The 21,445-nt window shown below is 36.3% G+C and overlaps 1 protein-coding gene across 1 annotated transcript in view; it reads right to left on the bottom strand.

Moving 5' to 3' along the window:
• The window catches only part of TTN (titin), a 236,560-nt gene that overhangs the window by 85,514 nt on the left and 129,601 nt on the right, over positions 1-21,445 (bottom strand). Inside the window, exons 165-194 of the mRNA XM_053983149.1 lie at positions 21,330-21,410; positions 20,247-20,351; positions 18,799-18,882; positions 14,926-15,000; positions 13,911-14,306; positions 13,445-13,720; positions 12,906-13,181; positions 12,614-12,753; positions 12,028-12,154; positions 11,678-11,941; positions 11,304-11,570; positions 10,918-11,181; positions 10,273-10,412; positions 10,020-10,146; positions 9,641-9,907; positions 9,283-9,549; positions 8,552-8,818; positions 8,326-8,465; positions 7,283-7,409; positions 6,387-6,529; positions 4,332-4,455; positions 3,200-3,466; positions 2,954-3,051; positions 2,654-2,822; positions 2,277-2,543; positions 1,819-2,085; positions 1,449-1,727; positions 949-1,357; positions 730-854; positions 368-634 (exon numbers count right to left, since the gene is read on the bottom strand). Coding sequence (XP_053839124.1) covers positions 368-634; positions 730-854; positions 949-1,357; positions 1,449-1,727; positions 1,819-2,085; positions 2,277-2,543; positions 2,654-2,822; positions 2,954-3,051; positions 3,200-3,466; positions 4,332-4,455; positions 6,387-6,529; positions 7,283-7,409; positions 8,326-8,465; positions 8,552-8,818; positions 9,283-9,549; positions 9,641-9,907; positions 10,020-10,146; positions 10,273-10,412; positions 10,918-11,181; positions 11,304-11,570; positions 11,678-11,941; positions 12,028-12,154; positions 12,614-12,753; positions 12,906-13,181; positions 13,445-13,720; positions 13,911-14,306; positions 14,926-15,000; positions 18,799-18,882; positions 20,247-20,351; positions 21,330-21,410 — 6,105 coding nt within the window. The remainder of the gene's footprint in view (positions 1-367; positions 635-729; positions 855-948; positions 1,358-1,448; positions 1,728-1,818; positions 2,086-2,276; positions 2,544-2,653; positions 2,823-2,953; positions 3,052-3,199; positions 3,467-4,331; positions 4,456-6,386; positions 6,530-7,282; positions 7,410-8,325; positions 8,466-8,551; positions 8,819-9,282; positions 9,550-9,640; positions 9,908-10,019; positions 10,147-10,272; positions 10,413-10,917; positions 11,182-11,303; positions 11,571-11,677; positions 11,942-12,027; positions 12,155-12,613; positions 12,754-12,905; positions 13,182-13,444; positions 13,721-13,910; positions 14,307-14,925; positions 15,001-18,798; positions 18,883-20,246; positions 20,352-21,329; positions 21,411-21,445) is intronic.

Genomic DNA, 21,445 nt, shown 5'->3' with positions numbered 1-21,445 from the left:
TAATAAGTCATATTCTAAGTCTAATATGGCTTAAATGAGTAGGCTAAATAATTTTCATTGTTTTTTAGTGACTTAATTAAAAGCTTAAAGCTCCTTTAAACTTAAATCCTACTCTTTGGCAAATACAAATTGAAAAGTGATAGGTTTTCCTCAACAGCTGGATATAACAAAAAAATGTTTGTTGCTTAAATTCATATTCACATACTTTAACAGACTTGTTAAACAATCCTCAAATAGTCTAACACTTTTCTCAGGCTGATTGTGTATTCATTTTAGTTCAACTCCTTGAAAGAGCAAAAATCAATTTAGATAAACTAAGTTCACAAATCTAAGATTTTACAAAAGGAGTACCAAACAAGCAACTTACCAGCTAATTCAAGCTTAGCTCTAGCTTCCTTGTCTTTGGCGATAAATCTGTATTCCCCTTGGTCACGGGGCTTTATGTCACACACCTGCAGCCTGTGGACCTTTCCTTCACTCATCATCTGATGCTTGTCACCTTGGATGATAATCATGTTGTTTCTCAACCACTTGACTTCCACACCATCTTTGTTCAACTCAGCCATGAAGATGACATCTGCACCAGGAGCTTCATAAATATCTTGTGGTGGTCGAATAATCTCAACAGGGATTTCTGAAATAAATGTTAATTTATTCAGTGTTATTTGTTTATTGTTTCTATTATTATGAAATAATGTTGAAATAAATCCCATCCAATTTTACACATACCTTCAACAAAAAGTCTTGCCCTAGATCTCCTGTCATCCACTCCACAGGAATATTCACACTCATCATCTAGTCTACAGTCTTTTATGATTAATCTGTGCAGATTTCCATCCTTTTCAAACTGGTATCTTTATAGAGGAGGAAAATAGGCAGTATTTTAGCTTCCAGACAAAGCAATAAAGTAAAACAAGCACATTCAGAAGCATAATAAAATGTACATACTTTTTGCCTTCTTTGATTTCTCTTCCATTTCTGTACCATTTTACACTGACTTTCTCTTTGGAAAGCTGGCATGTAAAGACAGCATCATCAAATTCAGTGACAGTCTGGTCCTGAAGATGTTCGGTGAAGTCTGCTGGTGCTTCTGTGATGAGAAGCTCTGCAACTGATTTGTCTTGTCCAGCAGTAACAGTGTATTCACCTTCATCTACAAACCCACAATCTTTAATGATCAATGAGTGCTTGAATTTATCAATTTTGTACAAAATGCGCCTGTCAAATGTGATCTCTTCTCCATTCTTTGTCCATTTGAGAGTTGCATTAAGGCGATTGACTTTGCACCAGAATGTGACAGTTTTCTTTTCCATGGTCTCAATGTCTTCAAGAGGCTCAACAATTCTGAGATCCTCCTCTGTTATGACAAAAAAGCAAACATTTTTATATCCTCATTTAAAATGGAATGTAAATCATGAAACAATTTTAACTTAGTGCAAGTTATTTACCTAATACTTTTAAGGAAGCAGAGCTTTTAACGTGTTCACCTCTCTGGTTTGTCAATGAGATGGTGTAGGTAGCTTGATCTTTCAACTCTGCATCTCTGATTCTGAGAGTGTAGACTACACCCTTCTGAACAATAATGTATTTTGCACTATCAAATATTGCCTCGTCATTTTTGTACCACTTCTCTTTGGCACCTTCTTTATTGACTTCACAGTTGAAAATAATTTCTTGACACTCAGTAACTTCTTGGTCCTTAAGAGGAGTTATAATCTTGAGTTTTTCTGAAATTGAGAAAACACAAGAAATAGGACATCATGTAGTATAAATAATGCAACAAAACAAGCACCTACACATTGATAAAATAAAGCTTACCAATCACTGCTAAGTGTGCTGTAGCTTTAGCTTCACCAACCATGACAGTATACATTCCTGTATCTCCTAGAACAGACTCTTTAACCACAAGTGTTCTCTTTTTCCCATCTGAAATGATGTCGTACTTATCACCAGCCTCCAGGACTGTGTCACCCCTCAGCCACTGTACTGTAATGGCTTCTTTGGATACTGAACAGACAAATTCAGCTTTTTCTCCTTCAAGCACCTCAAGGTTTTGTGGTCTGGTAAGAAATTCTGCTGCAAGTTCTGAAAGAAAACATTTTTGTACACACACACATATATATATATGTATATATATATATATATATATATATATATATATATATATATATAATTTTTAACTTGTGAATAGAATAAACCAAGTTGTGCATTATTACTGATTTAAAATGTTTTAAATTTTTTTCCAGGATACAAGCCCACCAAAGTAGCACTCTTACCATGTACAGTAAGTTTTCCTGTTGTACTAGAGCTTGGGAGCTTGCAAGTGTATTTGGCAGCATCTTCAGGATGAGCATTATGTATAACAAGAATTCTCTTTCTACCATCAGAAATGTGTTCAAATCTACCACCATCAGGCACCTCTTCATCTCCTTTAAGCCAAGTAACTTCAGCATTAGGCTTTGAAACTTCACAGATCAATTTCACAGTGTCATTTTCATTTACTTCAAGATCAGGAAGATTTTTTGTGAAAACAGCCTCTTCCTCTGCAAAAAGATTTTTCAAAATATGATTAAAGCCTGCAATAAAAAAAAAAACCCAACAAACTCTCACATTTTTATTGTTCACATATTAGATTCTAAAACATTGTGTTTACCTATCACTGTAAGTAGGCCAGAAGTTCGAGCTGTTTTTGCTTCACAGGAATATTCAGCTTCATCATCAAACACACATTTACTGATGACAAGAATGTGTTCTGCACCTTTAGAAATTATGTCATACTTTTTGCCTTTTCTAATTTCCATGCCATCCTTAAACCACTTCACCTGTTCCAGAACAAATTAACATGGTTTTAATATGCTCATCATAGATTTTAGTGTGGTCTTTTATAGCAATATATCAAAGTTTTCCCCTCTAGCTGAAGGAGTTACTGAGATTAAAAAGTGTCACTACGGACCTTGACATTTGGACGAGAAATTTCACATTCAAACCGAGCAGATTCTTTTTCTTTAACCTCAAGGTCAGTCAGGGGTTTCAGGAAGTCAACACGAATAGCTGTGAGAGAACAGAAAATTTTTAGTAGAGGGAAGTCTATGCTAGAGAAATAAAAAATTGCCAGCATTGATACTACTGTTAGTCATAGACACTAGTACATTGTCTTTGTAGCACCTAGACATTTTGCAGAAAACTGTGAATTACTCACGCTCCACATTGAGAAAACATGATGTCTTAAAATCCTTAGCATCACAGGCATATGTTTTTGCATCGTCCAGTGTGCAGCCATGGATGATGAGTTTTCTGACCCTGCCATCAGAAATTATATCGTACTTCTTCGATTTGTGAATTTCTTCCCCATTTTTGAACCATTTAACTTTTGCATTTTCCCTGGAAACTTCACATTCCAGTACTGCAGTGGCTTCCTCTTCAACAGTCTGGTCCTCAAGTGGTTTGGTAAATTCAACTGGGGGTTCTAAAAGAAACAGATACATTTTTGATAGAAAAGATCTAAATTACAGCCAGCCTTCTGCTTGCATAGAACTATCCCATGCAGTTTACTAATATTCCTTGACTGAATAATCGAAAAGGCTCTTAGATGTCCCTATTGAAGGTTTCTTAAAACATTTTTTATTTTTAAAACACAGACATTTTTTGTTAATTCAGGTTAATTTCCTCATTTACAGCCTACTGTAAGATTAGACTGAATGATATCGTTGTCCATGGGGTTTTTAATTAAAAATCATCACAAAGCCTTGCAACTCAATTTCTTTAGCTGAACCATACCGACGTAATCACACTGATTCTAAACTTACACTCTGAACTTAGAGAATGCTTAGGGCTTTTTTTTTCAATTTTTCCTTGAATTACTGGATCAGTGTGTGCAGTTTTCCTTCTCAAAGATAACACAGCCTGCAAGCAGTACAAGTGGGTATACAATGTTATCTTGTCCCTTTACTGATGGTGCAGTTATACTCTCACAGGTTTCTGGATATTTAAAAGAACAGAAAAAGCCACTGGGAGCCACAAAGGCTGGTATTCGTGGGTCCTCTTGAGGCCAATTGAATGTTCAAGACTGCAGCAAAGCCCTGGGAGTCCTAGTGAACTGGTTTATCTCCCAGATGTGACACAGTTTCAGTGTTTTCCCTTGTTCAGCTCTTCTGTGAAGTGCAGAGATTTTAAGTAGGTGGCTTTTTTAATCAGGGAAGTTACCTACCGGTAGAATATTGTATATATGATCCCACTCTTTGATAAACAGTGTGTATCAGCTTCCTATTCCAGGATGAATCATGAGTGGAACATTAATGCTGATGATGGTTTGACTAAAATGACTGACTTACCTTTCACAAAAAGATTTGCTTGAGTTCTGAAATCTTTTGCTGTCAGTGATACCTCTCCTGCATCTGTTAACTTGACGTCTCTAAGAATAAGTGTGTGAACTCTTCCTTCAGCACGGGTCACAACCTTGCAAAATACATAAAAACCCTGCTGTGAACATCTACAACAAGTATTTAAGAAATATTTCATGAAATAGCATGCTATTTATGATTTGTGGAGTTTGGTTGTCCAATTTCATGTGAAATTTTGACAACTTCCTTTTGTATATACTAGATATAGCTCAATCCTCAAAGTTTTGAGGATTTTAGGACTGACTTGAGATGATGTCTATTTTGAACAGGTATTAATAAATACAAAAAAATAAGCAAATTTATGGGAAAAGTTGGCATTACTGCTGGCTACATGTAATGGAAAAACTTTTTCAGCTACAAGGGTGTTTGGCACCCCCCACATACACTTCTCTGGAAATGCCTATTTGACTTTCTATTATTAAAATTTGGTAAAAAGTTCTGCCTAAAAGACTAGTTTCCTTTATGACCTATTGCAGAAACTACTTTGCAATCACAGTAAACAAAAAAATCACTTTCATGAATAAAGGTTATAAATGTTCACCTGAATGCCAGCCACAGAGGTAATAAAATAGTTTGAATTAGCAAACAGCTAAAATGAAACACTTGTACAATTAGATTGATTCTCAAAGACAGTTGTAAATGTGTTTCAAGAGGCTATTTTGAATGGGTAGAAAGTAATGCGTTGAGTAAATATATGGTTTACTGTCAATTTCATACTGATAAAGTTTCAACTGTTCAAATGATAGCTTTGACTGTAGATGTAAACTACATGAAATCTGATTTTTTTCATGTAATTAAAATGGTAGCTCAGACAGAAAAGACCAAAATAATTTTCCATTGTACAGAATATCGAACATATAATAGTTTTCTGGCCAGGCAGTCATAACTATCAATCCACTGCACTGACCAATAGCTTTTCACATTTTTATTCTGAAACTCAGAAGTACTTATCTTGATTCATTTCATTACTCATTTGCTGAGTTTCAACTTTGTTTATCTGTCCTTAAATACTGTAATAGGGTCCCTTATCATCATGATCTGTTTGGATTTTCTTATTTCTGGATTTTATTTATTTTATTAAATAGTTTTTATTTATGCAAATTTCTCAAAGCTCAGAAAGATCTACAAAAACCTGGGAAAAAAAAAGTTAAAAATTGTATTTAAAGAAATAGCAATCTGTACCAAAGTATTATTAAACAGCATTATTACAAGTTCTGAAACTTCGTTAGGTTATGCAATGCCTTGAAAGTTTACTTTGTCTTAGGTTTCCAACTTTTATTTGAATTCGCATTACTTTTTTAGGCCTAGTATGTGAAAAAGAAGTCTTACAACTAGCAATATCCATTTCCATTTCCTAACATACTAATTTAAGTTTCTTTATTTATTTCCTCTATCATTAACTTTAAACATTAAATTGACTGCATTCCAGGTTGCTCAGATCTCAGAGTTAAGAGCCAGCACTTGATGAAGGGTTAAAAATAGCTAGTGAGAAGTGCTTGACAAGCAAATCTGCCCAGAGAGTTATCTGGAGAGCCAGAACAAATGCCTGAAATGGAATTTGAATCCTCTTAATCCCCTTATATGTTGAATTGGACTGCAACTCAGCATTCAGGAGAACAAAAATTCTCTTTCAAAATCCTCTCACTGTAACCACAGGTAACATGAGCAAAAATTATTCAGTATCCTTGTGGCTGAGTCTCCAACAGAATCAGGTACAAAATCACTGTTGTAGTGATTGATATTTTGGAACTTTAGATTCCCTTCATATGATAAATAATTGCAGCATTGCAGAATACTGGAATTTCCAGGAAAAACTGTTGTATCTGATTTAGGGATGATTTAGCATTTGACACAGCAGTACTACAATACTGCTGTGCCTTAGTACCTCAGCTGGGAGAGAATAAATAAGAAATAAGAAGGGGAAGAGACATGACAAGACAAGGAGGAGGAAGAAACATGAGAAAAAGCAAAGTTTAGTTTTTTTACCTGATCACTGGGCTCCAGTTTCTTTCCTTTCAGGAACCATTCTACTGGGATTCCCTCATAAGAGAGTTCGCAATCAAAGGTTGCTGATTCCCCAGCTGTCACTGTTACATCCTTGAGGGGTCTCAGCAAGCCAATTACTCGAGCTTGGTAAGGAGAAGACATAATTTTTAGATTAGTCACTTCTACCCAAGAGAGAGCTGCTGCCCTTACGTACTAATCTCCATGGTGGCTTCCCTCAAGAGAGCCAGACATCGCAATGCTGCTCTTTAAATTCCCTAAATAGAAGAGGCCACCCTGGGTTCTTAGGGGAGGGCTGGTCACCTACAATTTCCTATTTGCAGAGCATGTTTCTTTAAATTGAACAAGGTCAGCAGGAAAGTTGCTCTGCATCTGTCTCCTTGCCAAGCCTTGCATGCCAGTTGCTAGATAAGGCATGTGTTTCCAAAATAGCGAGGGCTAGGATTGGAGTGGGAAACAAGTGGTCTGCAACCGTGTAGTCTGTCCCTGTCCATCAAGCTCTTAACCCTATCCCCAGATATCACTGTTATCCTATCCTTTCCAGCTAACGTGACACTTCAATGCAGCAGAGCCTTTGCTTGCAATATTTGATTTCATAACAGCATATATGATGCCAGACCACCAAGCAACCTTCAAGGCCATCTCCTTAATTTTACTTCTCCTCTATGAATAAATGATATATAAGGTTAAAAACACATAGGACATTCCTTAATGAAAAAAATTAAGACAATCTGAGTAACTAATCCCTAAGTTGCTGTTCTGGGAAGGATTGCTGTGGGTTCAGTACAGTATAGAGATTTGCCACCCATTCCAAAGAGGCAATGAGTATCATGTTTTCACTTAATTAGTCAATTAATTACAGTTTAAAAGACACTTACGTTTCACTCGAAGATGAGCACCAGACTTGGCATTTGCTGCTTGAAAATCTACTCCACCAGCTTGATCTAAGCGCACATTGTACAGTGTAAGGAAGTGCTTTTTTCCTTCCTCCTTGATTTCACATTCCTGCAAAAACAGAATTGAAACAATTTTTCCAATATCTTTTTTGTATTACTCACCAAAAGAGCCCCTGCTTCTCATACCATGAATCTGTTTTCTTCTACTCCATTCACAACTCCTGGGCCCATGTGAAATATACCCTTTAAACATTCATTCATAGATCTTTCCTTTCAAACTCTCTTCTTAATACAGTTTGAAAGAAAGCGGAAGAGGCAACACATTTCTGTGCTGAGTAGCCAATATATTAATATATATGTAGACCAGTCAGAGGCCTAGTTCCCCCAAGGGAACTAGAAATTGCTAAGCTTGTGCTGTGATCTTTCCTCGAGAAGACCTTTCCTTCTTTTAATTCAGACAGTGATTTTCATGTAACTTCCAATCTTTCTGTATTATTCAGATTTATGCCATTACAAAGAAGCCAAATTATTGCCAACTGCGATTGTATTGTTTCTTTATTTTCCAGATCTTTCCAACAAGGAGTATAAAATATTTGATTAAGCTCTATATCATTTTACTCCAATTTTAGCTGTCACAGAAATGCAAAAGAGTTTGGAAATGTAATCTACATCTATTTAAACCAAATATAACTCAAAACCCACAGGAAAAAGAATGAAATCTGATGTTTGCATTTATAAATGCCATTGTGTTGAAGTGAATTCCACAAGGTCTTTGCACTTTGGATACATGATTGTTAGGTATTCTTAGCAATGCAGAATGTACCGTTTTATGTAAAAATCATTCATTATTTAGCTATTTTGGCTCACATCTGTACTACATTTAAAACATTATTTATTAAAAAACCCACTCCTGCTTCCTGAAAGCAGGAGATGAAATTTAGTTTCTGCAGTCGCCCTCCCTCAGACTCCACTTCCCTGCAAAGTGTTGAGACACAGATAAAAAATATCACGAAATATTTGCTTACAGCTGATTCAGTCAGGGGTTCTCCTTTTAGCTTCCAATTGCCATGGACACCTTCCTCAGAGATTTCAATATCAAAACGGGCAGTCTCTGTCTCAATCACCTCCACACTGTATAGTGGTCGCACAATCTCAATATCCCGGTCTAGAGAAGAAAAATGCAATTGACTCCCTCAGTTTCTAGCAGATCCCAAAAGACCTCTACAGAGCAGCCCATTAAAATAACCATACCTTCAATATCAAGTTTAGCAGAGGTTTGGTCAGTACCACAGTCACAAGTGTACTGTCCAATGTCTTTCTTCAAAGCTTTCTTGAGAATAAGGATTCTCTTTTTGCCATCAGCCTTAATGACGACATTCTTTGATGCAGTAATTGGCTTGCCATCCTTCATCCATTTCACCGGGGCATCTGCTTTGCTGATTTCACATTGTAAGATTACTTCATCTTTCTCCACAGCAGTGTAATCCTGCAGCTTCCCAGTGAAATAAGGGTCTCCCTCTGCAAGGAAAAGTTAAGACATATTTCAGTCTGAAGTTTTAGTCTTCTAGAAATAACAATTAGTTTCTACCATAAAATATATTTCCTGTTTATATCCCACAGGAAGGATTAAATATAGTCTTTTTTCACAGTTCTGTTACAAAAAAGAAAGCAATAAACACCTAACAAATGATTCAGGGCATTATTAATATTACTGACAACATTCTTTTGATGCTCTAGGGAGTTTTAGAGCACTGTTTTAAGCATGTACTTACTAACTTCGCGACTTTGCATGAAATTTTAAAATTATCATAATCATCCTTCATGAACAGGTAAATGGTGACTCAAGGAAGAAAAACAAATTGTTAGATTTTCAAAATCATAATTTAGATTTAGGCCAACCCCAAGACCTTCTGATTACTATTTTTTATTAATAAAACTCTTCTGATAATATACATCAGGAAAATTATTTTGGGTATTCTTACCAAGAACTGTGAGTTTAGCTTCTGAGGATTTGCCCATAGCTTCCACTTTTATCTGAGAAGTATCATCAATAGTAAGATCTTTGATTGTGAGTGTATGGAATTTGCCATCGTCTGTCATTGAAACCACCTTGCTGGTATGTAATCGTTGGTCATTCTTGAACCAGGCCACAGTGATATTTTCATGGGAGAGTTCCACAGTGAACTCTGCAGTTTCTCGCTCTTTCTTTGTTACATCCTTGAGAGGAGTGATGAATTTCAGGCGGATACCTATAGCAACATTACATGTCATAACGTTATCAACAGGAATTATTCAAGTATATGATGCAGAACTTTCCTAGAAAGATGAAGTCTAACAAACCTTCAATAATTAGCTTGGCACTTGTTCTTTTATCCTCAGCTTCAAATGTGTATTTTACTTCATCCTCAAAGGCAACAGATTTAATAATCAGAGCATGCTTTGTTCCATCTGAAATGATTTCGAATCTTTCATCAGGAGTGATCTCTTCTGTTCCTTTCAACCAGCGGAAAGTCTTGGGTTCTCTGGATACCTCACATTCAAACTTAGCTTCATCCTTCTCAAAGACTTTCACATCACTTAGTGGAGTGATAAAGATAAGAGGCAGTTCTGAAATGAAAGAAGAGCTCTTTCAGATCAGTTCATACAGTGCTTTCTGACACTAGATTTGTTCTGATGCCCCGAAATACACATGGAAATGTTGGCCAAGTGCAGACTGTACCTTTCACTTTCAGATTAGCAGCACTTTTAGCATTGGCAGCTTGGAAAGACACTTCTCCAGTCATATCAAGTTTACAGTTATGAAGGACAAGAATATGCTTCTTCCCATCTTCAATGATTTCACAGTCCTGGTGATAAAGAAACACACACCCCACCCCAAATATTAATATTCTAAGAAACCACTAAGAAAACACTATTATTAATAATGTTTTTCTACTGGAAATTATGATCTAAAAATAAAGAAGAATTCTTACAGGTGAAGGTGTTAGAGTTTCTCCCTTTAGCTTCCATACAGGATGGACATCAGGCTCAGAAATTTCAATTTCAAAGCGTGCTGTTTCACCAACAAATACTTCCACTCCGTATAGGGGGCGCTCCACTTTAATTAAGCGAGCTAAAATAAAATAAATCAAAAGTTTGCATCTGTTTACTCACAAATTGTATACCATAGAAATGTAATACTGGAAAGCATCTTAAGTCTCTCCCTTTTCCTTCTTTTGGGCATTCAAATGCTGCAACCAGTAAGTGTTTATCTAACCTCTTCCTAAAAAGCAGCAAGTTGGCAGTCTACAACCTTCTTCTATGTCTGAAAATTTAGTTATTTTTGGTAAGAATATTTTTCCTAATAATTAAGCCAGATATCTGTTCCAGCGAACTAAACTGTTTTTATTTCCTGATGGTAACTGGACAGAGAGAGTAACTCTCTCCAGTAATCGTGAAATATACTGTCTCTTGTAATCACTTTTAATAACTTTAAATCTAGATATTTCAGCCATTCATCATAACACCATCCTTTTCACAGGTCCATTTTGAGTCTTCCTCTTTGCAGAGTCTCTGTCTGTCTACACTGGTTTACAAAGGTTTTGCTCCTTTCCCTTAGCGAAGACACGATTACTTACACTCAACGCTGATATTGGCACTTGTCTTGTCGGTTCCACAGTCACACTCATAAACGCCTTTGTCACTCTCTGCAGCCTTCTTGATCTTCAGGATACGGCGCAAGCCATCCGTTTTTATGGAAATTCTGTTGGAAGCTATTAGTTCTTCACCATCTTTGTACCATTTTACTGGCACATCTTTGCTAAGTTCACATTCCAGAGTAATATCATCTTTCTCTACAGCACTGTAGTCTTGTAATTTCACAGTGAAATATGGATCAGCCTCTACAAAAGCCATAGTGGATAAGATAAATTAGTTATACAAATATACTAAAATATCAATATTTTGTCACTTTCTACTTATAATATTTATTCTATAGCAGGTTTTAAATTATTTATGTAATTACCTAAGACTTTCAGGTTGGCTTGTGTGTTCAAGTCCTTGACTACGGCCTTTATTTCTGAGATATCATCAAGTGTTACTTCTCTCATTTCTAGTTTATGGACTTTGCCTTCTGAAGTAATTAAAACTGTTCTGCTTGTGTGAAGTCTCTTGTCATTTTTGAACCATTTCACGGGCATGTCTTCATGAGAAAGCTCAAATTGAAAGTGAGCGGTTTCCCCCTCTTTCACTGTTTGATCCTGTAGAGGTGATATGAACTTCAGCCTCACACCTGTAATGTAGACACATAAATACAATCAGAAAAAAGGCTAATGTAGTCCTGAAAGACATATTCTTTATCTTTTTTTTTTGTTCTTTTGTTCATGAGAAAATACTTGCCTTCCACAAACAGTCTTGCTGTGCTCTTTTTGCCGTCAACTTCAGCAGTGTATTCTCCCTCATCATCAAACTGTGAATCATTGATAACAAGAATGTGCTTCTTTCCATCAGCAATGATGTCAAATTTTTCTCCAATCTTGAGTATATCAGTGCCCTTCGACCATATAACATTGGCCTCTCTGGTAAGAACACATTCAAACCTTGCTTGGCGCTTCTCAGGAACAGTGACATCTTTTAGGGGCACAGCAAAGTCCAATTCGATTTCTGGAAGCAAAAGGTAACACATCATTTGTAATGTGCTCCATGTGAACTCTGTCAAAGCTGGTGTCATGCTCCGTGAGGCATCGTACCTTTTACTGTCAGGATAGCTGTAGTGACGGCATTCAGGGCCTGGTAAAGGACTTCGCCAGCTTGCTCTAACTTGACTTTGTGTAAGGTTAGGAAGCGTTTTCCTCCTTCAGCTTTGATTTCACATGTCTGGAGAGATGACAGACTTTGTTAAATACAAATACCAGTGTAATGCAAATGCCTTGCTGCTATGTGCTTTCAATAAAGGGATTTTTGTTGTATACACGGTAAAGAGTCAGGTAGGAAGAATGAAATTGCTTTTCAAGGAAAGTTAATACTTCGACTCAATAATTAAAATATGGAGTACATTTCTTCAGAATTCCACACTTCTTTAGAATGTCAGAATCATTCCCACAATGTATGTAGGATATTTCTATTATTGCTTGAATTATGTGTTGTAATACCTTAAGAAAATGAAGGCCTTCAAAACTTAGCCTTTGAAATTATAAGCCTTACTTAGAGAATCAGTTTTTTTGATCATATATTCTGGACTGAGTAGCAATGACACATCTTAACATAAAGATTCAAGGAACCTGTTCACAGTATTTAATTTAAATAAATTGTGTTTTAAAATTCAAAGATGCTTACAGGCGAAGGTCTCAGGATTTCTCCTTTCAGCTTCCATTCACCAGGAATATCATCTTCAGATATTTCTGTGTCAAAGTTTGCTGTTTCCTTCTCATAAACTGTAACATCCTCTAATGGCTTCAGAAGCTCAACTTCACGTTCTACAATGCACAAATAGACACATATATGATTGGGTCAAGTTTTGATAGAGCTTTATAATAATTCAGGTTATCTTTTATGTTTGTTTATTTAGATGTTTTTCAACACTGGCCTACAAGCTGATTAAATATAATCCAAATAAAAGCTTCCTTACCACCAAGGGTCAGTTTAGCTGGATATCTGCGACCTTCAACTTCCACTGCATATTCTCCAATATCAGCAGGACCAGCATTCTTGATTTTCAGGAAAATTTTATTTCCCTCTTTTAAGATTTCTGTCTTGTCAGTGGGTTCAGCAGGGATTTCCTCATCTCCTTTGAACCATTTAATGTTTGGTGTATCCTTGACAATGTCACAGCTGAAGGTAGCTGTTCCTTTTGGTTTAACATGCTGGTCTCTTATGGGTTTTACTAACCAGTCCCTTATAACTTCTGCGTGACAAAAAGTTAGACAAGAGAACAGCTTAGTAGACTTTTATTACAAATAGACGTGTCATAAAAAAGAACTAAGAGATTTTGTACTACAACAAGCTTTTAATCTTAACAAGATTAAAATTAATTAAGATTAATTAAGATTAATATTTTAAAATCTTATCTGTCCACTTATACTGTAAGACAATGAGACAAGGTTTTCATAATTTTAAAGCAGCCCAAATATCCTGGAGAGAAAAAAGGACATGATTTTAGTTGCTTACCTACTACCTTAACACAAGATGAGCATGATAGTTCAGAGTCTTCCACAGTAACAGTGTAAGTACCAGCATCAGAATCATCTGAATCAGTGACTGTGAGGGAATGTGACAAACCAATAACACCCAGAGCAAACTTCCCAGGCTTGGCTTTGATGATTTTACCATCCTTTCTCCAGACCACATTTCTTTCTTTGTTAAGCTCACATGTTAAGTACAGTGGCTGGGTTTTAATGACAGTCACTTCTTCTTCAAGGGTTTTCACAAACCGCACTGGGAGTTCTGTGGGAAACAAATTATTTTGATTTTTCTCCTTTAGATATAGAACATGCGATGCAGAAATGCCTTATATTATATGTGTAGTGATTGAGGGAAACAAAAGGATGCATCTACCAACTACTGTAAATTTACAAAGCACCAGTTCTAGTTTGAGGAGTGAGTAGTCTATTGATAAATTTGAAACAGGGAATACCTTCAACAATAAGTTTGGCTGTAGAGGTCTTCTCTTTGTTCCCCAGTCGTAATACACAAGTATATTCACCAGCATCAGACAGCTGGACATCAATAATATGCAGCTTCCTATCTTTGCCATCAGCAATAAACTTGTGTTTTGGGCTCTCTCGGATGTTACTACCATCTTTCATCCAGCTGGTAATTGCAGTGGATGGTGAAATAAGGACTTCAAAGATTGCAGAAGACCCAACAGACTCAGCTTCTTTTAGCACTATATCTTTCATCTCCTTGACAAACTTCAGTGGTACAGCCTTGAGTTGGTAAGTAAATGGAGGCTCTTCAGGAGGTTTTTCACCACCACTGCCTGGCCTGAGTTTCCTTCTTTCTGCATCTGCTGGTGAAGGTGTCTTCTTGGCTGTAATTCAGATCCAGAAATGAATAAATTAATCCTGATTAATTGTTTTTGATTGTAGGCTGTGCTGATTTTGGTTGGGGGAGATTTAACAGTATTCTAAGTAGTTAGTATGGGGCTATGTTTTGGATTTGTGTTGAAAGCAGTCTTAATAATACAAAGATATTTTTGTGATTGTTGAGAGGCTCTTGCAGAGCCAAGGCCTTTTCTGCTTCTCATAGAGCCCCACAACTGAAAAGGCTGGGAGTTCACAAGAAACTGGGAAGTGATACAGCCAGGAAAGCTGATCCCAACTGACCAAAGTGATATCCTACACCATATGGTGTTATGCTCAGCATTTAAAGCAGGGGAAAGAAGAAGTGGGGGGAGGAGGGGGGCACTCAGAATTATGACATTTGCCCTTCAAGGGATGGAAGGGCATCCTGCTGTCCTGCATATGGGTGAATACACCCCTGCTCATGGGAAATGGTGAGTGAATTCCTTATCTTTCTCTGTGTGCTCTGCTTTTGCTCAACCTGTGAGTTCTCACTTTTACCCTTCTTATTCTTTCCTCCTTCCCACCACAGGGGAGTAAGTGAGTTGCTGTTTGGGGCCTGATTGCCAGCTGGAGTTAGACAATGACAAGGTATTGCTTGTAATATCCTACCTTTGACTGGACTGATACCCTTTGGAGATTCTTCTTTTGGTGGCTTGGCCTCTGAAGTAGAACAGCAAGATTATTAGAAATGTAGTTAAATAAACATACTTACTAAAACTAAGAAAAGTATTTTTTTTATATATCAGATTTTTTCTTCTTTTAGTTACCCACATGTAAAAGGGGAGGAAAGGATATAAACATATCTCTATTTTTATAGAATGTATACTGTCTATATCTCAATAGTAAGTTCAATATCCTGAAGTATAGGAATGACTTATTCAGCAATAGAGTCTAACAGGCAGCTTAAAAGCTCCTATTTCCTTCTCCTGCCCATTAATTAGTAAAATTCTGTCATTCCTTGATAAAATAGTTTAAGTTCCTATTAAAATTATATGAGGTTGTCTTTTTTTTTTAAAAACCCACACACTTTTACTAATGAACACCACAAAAATATAAACTGTGTAAATTAAATATATGTTTCAGGACAATGTGGTACTTTTACAAGTGAGGGATGTCCTGTTAGTAACCTAAATTGTGATTAATCATCACAGACTTTTGAAAATATTACCTGTGCTATGAGGTCTCTTGTTACCTTTTTGTGAAGGGAAATATAAAATATACTTTTAATGTGAGAATGATACGAATGCAATGCAGGACAGATTTTGTTGCAGTGGATGGAAAAATGTATACTAGAAAAAAAATATGAGTTTTCCTGAGAAGACAATGGCACACAGAATGATTTATGAAGTCTCAGAAAAGTATAAGACTAAGACAATGAACAGTGATCGCACAGCTGCGTGTACAGACAGGTAAGACAAACATGTGAAGAGTGGCTGAATGCCAGTAAAGCCAGCTGACAGACTTGATGGAATTGCGAATGGTGTTACTAAAACACAATGGCAGGTGGCACTCTCCTGAAGCAAATGGTACAAGCACTTCATGGAAGAACTTGGCATGAGTCTTCCTCACCTCGCTTTGCATGAGACTTTGCTGGAACATCCAGAACTTCACGTGATTCTCCAGGTGCATCCAAATTCTTATTTTCACTCGAAAGTCTAGTTGCCTGCTCAGTCAGGTGAGCAGGTTTTGATTTCTGGTATTCTTTCTCTCCTTCTGCTTTCTTTGAAGTTATTACCTTACCTATGCTTGAGGAATAAGTATCTTCATTTGCAAGGATCCCTTTGCTTGATGATACTTCGTCTGTGAGCTTTCCCTTCTCTTTTTTCATGGTACCAGATGTGCTTTTCCCAATGCCATCTTCAGGTAATGTTTTTTCATCGGATATACCTTCTATAGATTGCTTTTCTTCAATTTTACCTTTTCTGCTTTTGTTAGCCAGAGTTTCTTTATGTTCATCCTGAATGGTATGAACTTCTTGGATTTGTTTTTCATCTTGACTTTGCGGTGGCTGAATAGCAACTTTCTTTACTGACTCAGATATGATTCCCTTTTCATGTTCTCCTGTGGAAACTTCACTTTCCATTCCTCCTGTAATCACTGTATCAAATTCTTTTTCCACAGGCAGACCTTCAGGGGCATTTGACTGCCTAATATTGCCTTTTTTTAAGTGGGTCCTGAAGATAGTTCTTTCTTCCTTCTCTGGTAAAATCTTGCCTGTCTTTTTATCACTTAGGAGTGCCTTCTCAGTTAACAATTGTCCTAAACCCTCCTCATAATGAGCTTCTTTCTCTGTAGAGTATTTTTCTCTTGCTTTCATTTCTACTACTTCTGACTTTAGAACAGATGGTTTAAAGATTGTGTGAAGTTTTTCTCCAGGAACCTCTTCATCCTCGATGGGGTATTCTAGGTCAACATCTTTTCTCAATCCTGGCTGAGCCTTCTCAGACAGGTCTAAGGAATGTATTTCTGCTGATGTAAAATCCAGATTCTTACCTTTCTCATCATCTTGAATATCTTCCATTTTCTTTGCTTCTTTGTTCAGAATCTTACCTATAGGAATTTCAGGTACTGTGCTACCAGATTGCTTCAGCCTCTGAATTTTACTTCGTATGCCATGTCCCTTCATGGATTCTCCAAGAGGAACTTCATATTTCTCAGGAGTAAAACCTCCTCTCTCATTTTCATTACTAAGCTGAGGAGTTTCAGCTATGTCTGCCTCTATGATATCCTGTACAAATGAAGTTTTATCCTTAATGTGAAATTTTTCAGGTTGCAAACTTTTTTTTGATTTTTTCTCTTTTCCTATAAGTCCTTTCTGGTCCCTGGGCTGATCTGGCTTCCTGGGTTTAGTTATACAAGTTGGTTCCATTTCTTCTTTTTCATGGTCAGGAATCTTTCCTTCATGAAGAACACTAAACTTTTCAGAGGCCTTCTCAATGGTATCTTCCCTGTGAACAAGCAATTTAATTTCATCCTCCTTTTCTTCTCCAGAATCTCTTTCCACATGTTCAGATATTATAGAAATCAATTTCACTTCCTCATCAGGTAGTGGTAGCTCCTCCTTTGTATAAGTAATGTAATCCATTTCAACTTTTAATTTCTCACCTGAAAGGGTAGTCTTTCCTGAAAATACAGGTGTCATTTCCAGTTCCTCTTCTTCAGAAGCCAGGACAAAATATTTAAGAGACACTTTCTCCTGCTCATCTGTCTCTGAATTCAGTATTCCACCAGCTGTTTCCAGTGAGATTTTATACTCAAGTGGCTCTATGGCTGGAACTGTCTCCTTAGGACTTATTTTCTCTTTTACATGCAAGTTTTTTTCAACTGAAATCTTCTTCAACACAATTGACTCAGGCTTTTCTTCTTCCACTGAGGGCATTTTATCTCTATGTTTTAGTACAGGTGGTGCATCAGGCTTTTCTGCAGCTACAAAGGTTCCATAGGTAATTTAGATAGTAAAAATCCATAAGAATAAGAATCAGGAACAATATATTTAAGACAAATTTAAGACAGCTATACCTGAAATAAAATGAACATAGAACACTTTTTCTCTACACAACAGAAACTTACAACATAACAACAAAAGAAAGGTAAGAACAGCACGCATGAACAGGAAACCTAAGTAAACCACTCTCAGTAGTGTCTCGTTAGACCATCAATTTAAATCCAGTGTAGGTTAAAAGTAGCAAAAAACAGCAGCTATCTGCTGACTGACATAAAATAGGTTAATTGTGCCACTGCAGACTGCACCACCAGATCAGTGGCCAAGAGATATTAATGATTTGGCTTCTCAAATGCCCAAGATCTGAGCTCTACTGCACCATGAGGCCCTTTGAATGGTGGGCGAGAAGAATGGACATCAGCTCTGCTGGTGGAGCACAGGCTCAGAGTGTTTCAGAGGAAACGGAGCCATCCCAGCTCTTTTTTTTTTTTTTTTTTTTTTTTTTTTTTTTTTTTTCACAGCAGGCTTTGTTCCAGGGTCCTGAGCATAGCAGATAGAAATAGCAATACTCTAATTCTTCAACATCACTGTCAGTTTTTCTCAGGGCTTCAATGACAAAACAAAAGCACGAAACCAAACAACACAACAATTATTTAGAAATGTGTAACTTCTCTTTGTCTACACAGAAAATACAAGATTCAATTCACAAAACATATATCAGGACACGAGGAACACCAAGAAAACAACAGAATATGCAAATTTCATAGTAGGACAACAAATAAAGACACACATATTACCATCCAGACAAAAGAGTACAGATTGGTCTCCATAGTATATCACAGATGTTTTTGTTTTAAATTAGGTGACAGTACCTAGAATAACAAGATCCTTGAATAGGATCTCAAATCATCCTGTAATGAATGAGTTATTGTACAGTTCTTCCCTCTTTTTATACTGAAGGTATTTAGGTATGTCAGAGAAAAACCTTCTAAATAGCAAAGAATACACATAAATACCTGCTTTCTTTCCAACAACTGGAGCTGTCACTGGAGCAGTAACAGCAGGTGCTGGTTCTTCAGCTGGTTTTGGAGATTTTAGAGCTGTATGGGGGAAAAAAGATTTAATACATTAAGTACGATATTCTTTAAAATGTTTTGTAGACGGTAGGAAAGTTCTAGTCTTCTTAATTCTAAAGGCCTTTGTGTGGACACTTTTAATAATCTGCTGCACATGGTACTGAGTTATCCTGTCAAAACTGTGCTTTTGCCAAGAAAGGTTGGACCAGATTACCCTTGAAGTCACCTTCCAACCTGGTATTTTGTGATTCTATGAATGTCCTTTTACCAAGAAATCCCTGAATACAAAATACTAGACACACAAGAAAGGCTTCATCAGTATTCACAACTAAAGAATTCTTACCTACTACAGGTTTAGGTTCAGGCCCAGGAACTGGGACAGATGCTTGCTTAGTTTCTGCCATTTCAAACACAGAAATTACAAGTAGGTTAGTTTACATTTTTTTGCAATCACATTGAGCATTAGAAGTTAGGAGCAACAACACAGAGAGAGCCAAATGAAGACAGAATTTATTGGTTTCTATTTTATTTGGCTAAAAAGCAAGAAATTACTGTGAGATTAACTCTCGTAAAGATTGCAGACAATGGAAAAAAGATTACTTTCTCAAGCATTGAAGAATAAAGACAACAAGAAATCCAGAAGACTGCAAAATGGTTAATGAGGACAGAGTAGTCATGACAGACTGGAGGACAGTAATGCATTATGTTAATATAGCATGATATTCAGCACTGAATATTGTTTAGTTGCTGCAATAAGGAAAAAGAGCACCACGTCTGTACCTTTTGGTGGTTCAGGCACAGGCTTCTCCTCTTTTTTTATGGCAGGTATCTCAGTTTTCTTCGTAGGAACTTCTGGGACTTTAAAATAATATTTTTATTTTGTAAGATACACTAAAACACCTTAAATCCCTAAACAGAATACCCTCAAATGTATTTAAAAGCTTTCATTGTTTTTACATGTAAACAGTTTCAGATGTTCATAAGGTTTAGGAACATATATTTTTCCTAAAATAGAGTAAGATTTGAATAAATTAGAAATTATAAATGGGTAAAAGGACACATACTTGTAAAATGTCACCTAAAAGAATGCTTTGATTAACTGTTCTGCTGTAGTCACGTTTTTATCAGTATTATATAAAATATTTGTAAAGCTCTTTTCTATATGCAATGAAGATTGAGAAACAATCCCAAAATACAGAATTCAAACCCAAATGTGAATGTCAAACTTGGTTGTGCATCCAGGCAAGACTTAAACTGCACAATTAGGCCAACACAAGCTATCTTTTAAGACACCAGTTTCACTCCTGCACTTAAGAAAACACTACTCAATAGTGGGATTTTTTAAAACAAATATATTTCAACAAATATATTTGATAGTAATCTAGTACCTTCAGGTTTCTTAATTTTTTCTACTGGTGTAGGTACTGGTTTAACTTCTGGTTTAGGCTCTTTTTCTGGTTTAGGTTCTTCCTCTTCAGGTTTCTTTTTAAGAACTTCAAAGGAAAAGAAATCTCAGTTTTTAAAGCACAGGCAAACAAAAGAACAAGACAATGAACAAGACAACGATTAAAAACATCAATCATAAAGAAACAGGAAAATAAAATATATAGCTCAATAGAAATGGAAGATTTGTGTAACTATTCAAGATATTATTCTGAAAGTAATTTAAAATTCAAGTCATCTAAGGAAAAAAGACATTTTTATTAAGAGCAGTCCATTTGAGAGAAAAGATTTTAATGTTTTTTTAAATGTAATTTTAATGTAAATACTCAAGAATTGTATTTGGAGAGCTCAAATTTATATAATGTCTGTTTTCCATTTTATTGATTTCACTTGGTTTTGTCCTCTCAGTTCTCCATCTTGGGTATGTAATGACACTGTCATCTGAAAAATGGAATATTATATTTTATTATGTTGTCTGAAATTTGAAGGTACAAGGTACACAAGCATGAATCATCCCTCTGTGGTATTTCAAAGAGAATTGGAATTAATGCTTCATTTTTCTACTCAACAGTTGAGCACAAAATGATTCAGAACTCCCCAGACTTTGCACGAAATGGGACTGATGTCCAATAGTACCATGGAATTCTGTGATCTGTGTGGTACCTCTAAGAAAACCACAAAAGAGAATACATAGACTACACATGTAACTTTAATAACATTTACACTGTGGGCAATGGAAGACTCTCAACTCTAACATAAAGAGATAAGGAAAACAGAACAGAGAGAGATAGGGAACTAGATTTTCATTTTTCTGCTCAGTTTTCATTACAGATCCTTTGCACCTGGGAGACTTTCAGGCTACCCCCTTCCTCACTGTAACTACAACTGCTTTTCCCAAGAAACAGACATCAGATAGTATTTGATCATATAACGTTCCATACCACATACGTGAAACAATTTTATTTAGGGGATTATGCTGATCAGTGTTAAAATGCTGGGTTTTTAAAAACAGAGCCGAGTTACTATACCTCTTTTCAAAACAACTTCTTCTTTTGGTGGGGGAGTAGGTTCAGGAATTACTTTGCGAGGTTTCTTTACAAGTCCAGGCACTTAAAAGAATATTATTCCAGATTTTATTACAGGC

Source organism: Vidua macroura, chromosome 7 (assembly GCF_024509145.1).
Source record: "Vidua macroura isolate BioBank_ID:100142 chromosome 7, ASM2450914v1, whole genome shotgun sequence".
NCBI lineage: Eukaryota > Metazoa > Chordata > Aves > Passeriformes > Viduidae > Vidua > Vidua macroura.
Note: the sequence above shows the minus strand (reverse complement) of the source record. Positions and strands in the feature narration are given on the sequence as shown.